Source organism: Jaculus jaculus, unplaced genomic scaffold (genome assembly GCF_020740685.1).
Source record: "Jaculus jaculus isolate mJacJac1 unplaced genomic scaffold, mJacJac1.mat.Y.cur mat_scaffold_110_1_198054_arrow_ctg1, whole genome shotgun sequence".
Lineage (NCBI taxonomy): Eukaryota > Metazoa > Chordata > Mammalia > Rodentia > Dipodidae > Jaculus > Jaculus jaculus.
Window position 1 is genome coordinate 126495 of NW_025423392.1, and position 9705 is coordinate 136199.

The 9705-nt window shown below is 42.6% G+C and overlaps 1 protein-coding gene across 1 annotated transcript in view; it reads right to left on the reverse strand.

The window, feature by feature from the left end:
- Window positions 1-2360, reverse strand: part of LOC123457243 (vomeronasal type-2 receptor 116-like) — a 45166-nt gene extending 42806 nt beyond the window's left edge. The window contains 2 exon segments of the mRNA XM_045141212.1: window positions 703-782; window positions 2153-2360. Of these exon segments, the coding sequence (XP_044997147.1) occupies window positions 703-782; window positions 2153-2360 (288 nt within the window).
- Between the last annotated feature and the right edge of the window lie 7345 nt (window positions 2361-9705).

Genomic DNA, 9705 nt, shown 5'->3' on the forward strand with positions numbered 1-9705 from the left:
TTCAGTTGATGCTGGCCTTCAATCAGTGCTGGTCTTCAATCCATGCTGGAAGGCAGCGAGCAGCTCAGGTAGCCAAGTGGGAAGAAGGAAAGGGCTCTTTTCACCCACAGCTTCCTTATATGAAGTCTCCCTCTGTGCAGGGCCACCCACTCTGCGAGAAGGGATCACTCAGAGGGAACGACTTCCTCCTTTAGTTAATCCTTCCTGGAAGCAACCTCAAGGATACACTCAAAAGGGGTTTCTGTGGATTACTAAACAGATCAAGTTGACAACACCCTAATGATCACAAGTCCACCCCTGTCAACTTGACACAAAACCATATCTCCTTACATCATACCAAATTTCCAAATGAAAATAGTAACAGGCTCATAATTTTTGCCTAATGTGGTATCATTATCCCAAGTACAACCGTAACCACAAAATCTTCCCCCCAACACAAAGCTTGGCCTCTCATAAAATAGATCTACTATAAATTCAACAGCAGTTAACTAGTTATATAATCTTAATAATACTTGTATTATAGTGCTTGTAGATATGTACAAGCACTCTGTGTCAAGGGAGGACAGAAATATTGCAATTAAGGTCCACATTTTTGTAACTGGTCACATGGCCTTAGATGGTATTTGTAACTGCCTTCTTCTATTACCCTTTCTGTATTTCTTCCACCTCCAATAAGCACCTCAATAGGTCTTTGTTCTTTACCTGGAGAGGTGACCCATACCTTGAATGATCTGTGCCATTTATCACATTTCTTTTATTGGGTTTTTGCAATCGTCCAGTGACTTTAATAATAGGACAAGGTAATGTTAAGAGATGTCCTAAAGGATATCCTGCACTCCAGACATACTCTTCCATACCTCAATTGTGGAGGAGCAGTCCAATTTCCCTCTGGTAGTCTGGATCAATCATCCCTGCGATCAATGTAACTCCTTTCTCATCCTGATCACTCAAGGGCTTTAGGACCTCAATGCGACCAGGGTGATGTCTTAGCTTCCAGTTTAATGGAATGTTCTTTGTATCTCCTGACAAGAGCATACCCCCTCTTGAACCAAGAGTTGTAGGCCAGCAGAGTAGGTATTGGTATCAGGAAGCAAAAGTATAGCTAATGGGATACTTGGGGTGATGGTAAATGGGATCATTCCCATTTCCACCCCTTGATTCCTGGACCCATGAGTCTAGGCTATAGGAGAAACTGTACCAACAGGATACTGATTCAGGGCATATACACCCTGCTGGAGGACACTCCACCAGCTCTCCAAGCTATTTCCATGTAGTTGTCACTGTGTGTCATTAAAAGGCCATTCCACTGTTCTATCAAGCCAGCTGCTTCAGAATGGTGGGACACATGGTAAGAACAGTGAATTCGTGATCATGAGCTCACTGCTGTACTTCCTTGGTGGTGAAGTGAGTTCCTTGGTCAAAAGAATGCTGTACAATGCCATGATGGTGAATAAGGTATTCTTTAAGCCTAAAGATGGTAGTTTTGGCAGAAGCACTACATGCAGGAAAGGCAAATGCATACCCACAATAACTGTATATTCCAGAATGGACAAAACACTGCCCTTTCTAAGGTGGAAGCCAATGTAGGCAACCTGCCACCAGAATACTGACTGGTCAGCCCAAGGAATACTACCATATGAGGGGCTCAGAGTTGTTCTCTGTTGCTGGCAAATTTGGTCGTCAGCAGTAGCAATAGCCAGGTCAGGCTTAGTTAGTGGAAGTCCACATTATTGGGCCCATACACAGCCTGCATATCTGCTACCATGGCCACTTTGTTCATGGGCACATTGAACAATGACAGGGATGGCTGAGGAAAGAGGTTGACCACTATCCACAGAATGGGACAGCTCATATACTTGATTATTAAAGTCATCCTCTGATGAAGTCACCTTCTGATGAGCATTAACCTGGGACACAAGTATCTTTATATCCTTTGCCATTCAGATTTTTATGCACATACACCATTATCAGGTGTCATTCTCACCAATTTCCCAATTGTGCTCCTTCCAAGTCCAGGACCATTCAGCCAAACCACTGGCCACAGCACATAAATCAGTGTATAATCACACATCTTGCCATTTTTCATTCCAAGAAAAATGCACAACCATGTGCACTGCCCGATGTTCTGCCCATTGTGAAGATTTCCCTTCACCACAGTCCCTCAGAGTTGTTCCAGAAAGAGGCTGTAATGCTGCAACTGTCCACTTCTGGGAGGTGCCTGCATAATGTGCTGAACCATTTGTGAACAATGCCCTAGTAGTCTCCTCCACAGTCAATTGATCCAAAGGCACAATCCATGATGCCATAGGTGCATTCTTGGGAACAGATGGCATTGTAACAGTAGTAACAACCATACGCATTTGGGCAACTTCCTCATGTAACTTACTTGTATCTTCAGTGCCTGCATGAGCCTGATCATGTATATACCACTTCCATGTAAAGATCACTCCTGCTGTACACATCAAAATTTATAGCCTTGACTGACCTGTAACCCCCACTACCAGCTTGGGGCTATCATCAATAATAAGCTTTTGATCAGAGAAACCTACAAGGTTTCCCAAAACAATAACAGACTTCTGTCAGAGTACTTGATGACCCACCAAAGGTCAGTGGTAAGACCCTATTGCTGAAGACTCCATACACAGCTGACACATAAAATGGAACGTCATGGCTGGAATTCAGGAGAGAGACAGTCCCCAGACAGTCAGCGTGTCTAGTGCCAGAAGGTGCTACATGGGCGACTGGGGGAAATGACCAATATCTGTACAAGCAACTTATGGTCTAACCTAATTAGCAACAAATAACCTGATGTGATGCCCAAACAAGTGCAATAGTGGCACACAGCCATGGTGGGGAACCATCTGCTCTTGATTTGGCTAACCGATCCCCTCAGTGGCATGAGACCCATAGCTATAGCTTGGAAACAAGTCAGAACCATACCCAAACATAAGCCCACTCTCCAATATCAAGCTCCCAACAATCATGCAGTACAAGAGGGCCTACACCTATTAAACTCTCTATCAAGAAAGTAAGTGTTATCTCAATTTTCTGGATGCTAACTTACTCTCTGCTGGAGAATTTACTTCTCTTTTTCACATAGATGCAGATCCTAAGGAGAGAGCTGCCCCAACATACCTGGAAAGGGGCCCGACTGAAACTAAGGATAATTGGCAAAAGAAGCAAGAGTGCTGTTTCCTGATGAACCGGATACCAGCACAAAGGGGAAGGAGATGAACACAGAGAAAAATCAACTCCTACCAAATCAGAGAACCAGATCCTAAGAGGCCCCCAATGCCTCAGCACTGAAGCAGACCAAAAATGAACCTAACATGGCTCAGGGAAACAAGAAAGAAAATTCCTAAAGTTCTTTAGAGGTATACCTCACCTCCTCTTGTGTCACACCTTCTATCTTACCTTTAGGGGCCTGCCTAGCCTTCCTTCTGGTTATAGGCCTAGAAGCAAAGATGGGTGAGAATTGAGAAGCACCAGCACCTTTGCTGCTTGCTCAAAGAGGTACTAGTTCCCCCAGGCAAGGGTGAGGAGGGTAATAATTCAGGTTGTGGAGGTGGGGATACAACTACTTCTAAGTGAAGGAAGGTCATAGCTTTATCCAAAACAACTTCAGAATCTGACACATTAATGTCCCCAGATTCTTCAGGGTCTTCCCATACATCACCATCTGAAATCACAATATCCCACTCTTTTCCAATCAATGCTCTCACTTTCAATTCTGATAGCCAGAGAGCCTGGAACTTGAGTTTACATTGCAAGTTGGCCAATCTCACAATGAGACCTTGGGGTTTTGTTTTCTGCAATCTGAGTCCCATTCTGGCTAGATGCCTCAGCAGTCCTGATCTGGCACTGCATATGGCATCAAAAGGCCTGGAGGCTTCCTGAGAAGCCTCTGGATATTGATCCACGTGGGTCTTCAGTTGATCCTGGTCTTCAGTCCACACTGGTCTTCAATCCATGCTGGAAGGCTGCGAGCAGCTCAGGCAGCCAAGTAGAAAGAAGGATGGGGCTGTATTTCCCCAGAGCTTCCTTATATGAAGTCACCCTCTGAGCAGGGCTGCGTGCGCTAGGGGAAGGTCTTACCCTGGGAGAAGACTTCCACCTTCAGTTAATCCTTCCTGGAAGCAACCTCAAGGATCCACCCAAAAGGGATTTCTGTGGATTACTAAACAGATCAAGTTGACAACCATTTAACTATCACAGTCACGGTGATACAAGGGTCTGTGGTGCCTTTATACTTCCAACCACATGACTGTATTGAGCAAGTCTGCCATGCCAAGAAGAGAATGAATAAACTGCCTAACATGTCTAACTCCCAGGAAAGGAAGCTTCTAGAAGGGGATGAAGATATAATGGCTGTTCTAAGAATCTGGGTCCAGGCCTGGCACAAGGTGGCACTCCCCAGAAATGTGTTAAATAAGAAAATACATGCATGAAAGGAATCATAATTGCTGTTCATCCCAACATCAGAACTATGCAATGCTATGCACTACAACAAAGGTGTTGGCAGAGCCTGAACATGAAACCCCCACCAGGTACTCACATCTGTGGCCTTGGACAAATGTGTGGTGGAGCTAGAAGAATTCCTTAAAGAATAATAAGCTCTTCTGTGAGGTGCGGAGTAAGTACCTTGGAATAAACCTAACCAAGGAAGTAAATTACCTCTACAATGAAACCTTTAAAACACTCAAGGGAGAAATTGCAGAAGACCCTAGGGAATGGAAAAACACAGCTGTTCCTGGATCAGAAGAATCAATATTGTGAAAATGGTAACCTTACCAAAAGCAATCTACACATTTAATGCAATCCCCATCAAAACTCCAACAGCATTCACAGAAATAGAAAAAAAAATCCAAAAATTCATTTGGAATCACCAAAATACTTGAAGATCTAAAATAATACTGAACAACAAAAATAAGGTGGAGGTATCACCATACCTGATTTTATCCTATACTACCAAACCATAGTAACAAAACCAGCATGGTACTGGCACAAAAACAGATATGTAGATCAATGGAACAGAATAGAGGTCCCAGATTTAAGTTCAGATAGATATAGCTACCTGATATTTGATAAAAATGCCAAAAACACTCATTAGAGAAAAGACAGCCTCTTCAGTAAATGGTGTTGGGAAAACTGGATATATATCTGTAGAAGGAGGAAAATAGATTCTTCTCTCTCTCCATGCACAAGAACTAAGTCCATATGGATTAAAGACCTTAACATCAGACCAGAAACACTGAAACTGCTAGAGGAAAAAGTAGGGGAAACCCTTCAACATATTGGTCTTGGCTACAACTTTCTGAATACACAAGACAGATAAAAACTAATCTATCATATGACCCAGCTATAGCACTCTTAGGCATATAACCTAAGGACTCATCTCATTTCCTTAGAAGGTCATGCTCAGCCATGTTTATTGCCGCTCAATTGACAATAGCTGGTAAATGGAACTAGCCTAGATGTCCCTCAACTGAGGAGTGGATAAGGAAGATATGGCACATTTATACAATGGAGTTCTACTGAGTGGTAAAGAAAAATGAAGTTATGAAATTTGCAGGAAAAAGGATGGGTATGGAAAGGATTATACTAAGTGTGGTAACCCAGGCCCAGAAAGCCAAGCACCGCTTGTTCTCTATCATATGTGGGTGCTATCTACGGATGATTGGGCTTCTGTGTGAGAAGGAAAAAACTCAGTAGCAGAGGCCAGTAAGATAAAAAAGATATACAAGGGGAAGCAAAAGGAAAGGAGGAGGGTACTTAATAGGATGGTATTATATATGTAATTAGAAGAATAGATTAATAGGGGTTAAAAGGCCCCAAGTGAGATCAGGGGAAGAGATTGAGTAAAGTAAAGGTGGAGGGAGGGCTAATCAAAATCTACCTCTAGCTGTTGAAACAGAATAGATATCTTTTGCACTTCTCATTTGGTTGTCCTTCATTATTTTCTTGATGATTCATCCAGTTTCTCTTCCCACATGCATTCAGATTGTAAGATTTGCCTCTCAGTGTTGTGGAGGAGGCACTCAGAGCTTTCAACACAGATTATGAACATTTCATTCATCTACTTCAGATAGATGTTGTGAAGTCCTACAGGTGGTCTTAGCTGAATACATCAAACAATCCCAGCAATAATAACCAACAGAGTTCCTACCAGGTCTGTAAAATCTGTGTGAAAAAAATAGTGTAGTGAGAATGGATGATAAAGCGATGAATTGAGGACGTTCTGAAAATACAAAACTGCCACACGAGGGGTGCAATGACGAATGTAACACCATTAACAGAGAGCTCTAGAGTAGAGACAATGTGCAGTAAGTCCCTGGAATGCAGTTCTTTGAGGGTATATATACTCACTCTATTAGTCATTAGTCAGGGTTCTCTAAAGGATCAGAACTGATAGCATTAATTATTGTAATAAGGAAATTTATTGGAATAACTTACAGCAGTCCAATAGTTTTTGCCAGCCCAAGAATCAGGGAAGCTGGTAGCTGCTCAGTCCATGTGGCCAGATAACACAGCATTCCTGATCTGCCACTACAGATGTTGCCAGAAGGCCTGGAGGCTAACTGAGGAGCCACTGGGTTTTGATTCACCTAGGTCTTCAGTTGATGCTGGTCTTCAATCCATGCTGGAAGGCAGCGAGCAGCTCAGGCAGCCAAGTGGGAAGAAGGAAGGGGCTCTTTTGACCCACAGCTTCTTTATATGAAGTCTCCCTCTGTGCAAGGCAACCCACTCTGTGAGAGGGACCTAACCAGTAACAGGATGTTGATTATGTTTCCCCTTCCCTATTGTTTAGCACCATGTTGGTCACATCTCCTCATGTCTCATCCCTAATACAGTGATGATCATGTGTCCCCAAGCCACATCTCTAACACAATGATGATGAGGTCATCTTGCCAGGCCATATGTGTATGACAGTGATGATCATGCTTCCCTAGGGGTCATCCATAACACAATGTGGATCATGTCTCCCCAGGACTCACCTGTAAAACAAGGATGATTATGTATCCCCAGGCCATATCTGTAACAAAATGAGGATCATATCTACCCAGGCCCCACCTCTAACACATTGATGATTATCTCTCACTAAGCACCGTCTGTAACACAATGATGATCATGTCATCCCAGGCATCAAGCGAAACACATTGATGATCATGACTCTTCAAACCTGATCTCTAGCACCCTGATGATCATGTATCCTCAAGCCCCATCTAAACACATTGCTGATCATGTCTCCCCAGGTCTCATCTGTAAAACAATGGTAATCATCATATCTGCACAGGCCACATCTGTAAGACACAGAAATTTATGTCTCCCCAGGCCTCATCTGTAACACAATGATGATCATTACTTGCCAAGCTTCATCTCCAAAGCAATGATTATCAAGTTTTTCCAAGCCTCATCTGTAGCAAAAAGATGGTAAAGTCTCCCAAGGTCTCATCTGTAACAAAAAAAAAAAAAAGATTATGTCTCCTCAGGCTTCATATGTAACAAAATGATGATCATGACAACCTTGGCCTCATCTGCAACACAATGATGATCAAGTTCTCCTGGCCTCATCTGCAACAAACTGGTGATTATGATATCGCAGTCCTCATTTGTAAGTCAATACTGATCATGTCTCCTCAGGCCCCATCTGTAACACACTGATAATCAAGTCTTCTAGTTCTCACCTCTAACACAGTGATGATCATGTTTCTCAGAACTCATCTATAACATATTAATGATCATGTCTCCACAGGCTTCATCTGTAATACAATGATGAACATGTCTCCCCAGATATCATCAGCAATCTAATGATGATCATGTCATTTCCACAGACCTCATCTGTAGCACAATGATGATCATGTCTCTCCATGCCTCAGCTGTAGCACAATCATGATCATATCTATCCAGGTTCCTTCTGTAACACAAGGAAGATTATACCTCCAGGCCTCATCTGCAACACAAAGATAATCAAGTGTCTTTGGGTCTCATCTGCAACACAGTCATGATCAGATCTCAACAGATCACATTTGTAATATATTGAAGATCAATGTTCCACTAGCTTCATCTGCAACACAATGATGTCCATGTCTCTACAAGCCTCATCTTTAACACACGGATGATCATGCCTCCTAAGGTCTCATCTGTAACACCATAAAGCTCATTCTTTCCAGGTCTCATCTGTAACATGTCTTCCCAGACTCTTTCTGTAACACAATAATGACCATGTATCCCTAGACCTCATTTGTAACATCACATTTTTTTTTTTTTTTGCTATTTCTCCCCAGGCCTCATTTTTAATGCAGTGATGATAGTATCTATTCAGGCCTCATCTGTAACAAAATGATGATCAAGTCTTCTCAGGCCTGAACTCTAACATAATGATGATCATATCCTGCAGGCCTCATCTGTAACATGATGATGGTCATGTCTCCTGAGGCCTCATCTCTAACACAGTGATGATCATGTTTCCCTAGGCCTCATCTGTAACACAATGAGAGTAAAGTCTCCCCAAACCTCATCTTTAACACAATGATAATCAAGTCTCCCCAGGCCTTGTCTGTAACACAATGAAGATCATGTCTCTCAAGGTGTCATCTGTAATATAACCATGATCATGTCTCCCCGGTCTTGTCTGCAACACAATGATGATCATGTCTCCTCAGGACTCCTCTGTATCACCATAAACATCATTTTCCCCAGGCCTCATCTGTAAGAAAGTGATGATCATGTCTTCCCAGGTTTCTTCTCTAATGCAATGATGACCATGGTTCCCCAGGCCTTATCTGCCACATCTTTATTGTCAGGTTTCCCCAGGCCTCATTTGTAACATAGTTATGATCATATCTCTTCAGTCCACGTCTGTAATAAAATGATGATCAAGTCTTTCCAGGCCTGAGCACTAACAAGTGATGATGATGGCTCCCCAGGTTGCATCTCTAAAGCAAGGATTTTAATATCTCCCTAGGCCACATCTCTAACACAATGATGATCAAGTCTCCCCATGTATCATATGTAATACAGTGATGATCATGTCTCCCAAGGCCTCATCTTCAACATGGTAATGTAAATTTCTCCCCAAGCCTCCTCTGTAATAACATGTTGGTCATGTCTCCCCAGGCCTCATCTGTAACATGATGATCATGTCTCCCTAGGACTCATCTGGAAAAACATATTAGTCATGTCTCCTCAATCCAAATCTATAACATGATGATGATCATGTCTCTGCAGGTCTCTTCTGTAACAACATGATGGTAATGTCTCTCTAGGCCTCATCTGAAAGGAAAATGTGAACATTTTTACCCCATGCCTCATCTGTAGCACAATGTTGATCATGTTTACCTAGACCTTATCTGTAGCACAGTGATGACCATGTCTGCCAGGCCACATGTGTAAAATAATGATGAGAATGTAGTCTCACCATGACACTTCTGTAGCACAATGATGATCATGTCTCCTTAGACCTCATCTGTAAATAAAAATGATGACCAAGTCTCCCCAGGTATTATCTGTAACACAATAATGTTCACGTCTCCCTGGCCTCATGATCTCTAACAATTATGATGACATCTTCCCTTACCTCAACTCAAACATACTAATGTTCCTGTCCCCCCAGGGCTCGTCTGTGGCATGACAATGATCATGTCTCTCCAGGTCTCAACTGAAACATTATGAAGATTATGTTTCCTCAGGCCTCATTTGTAAAAC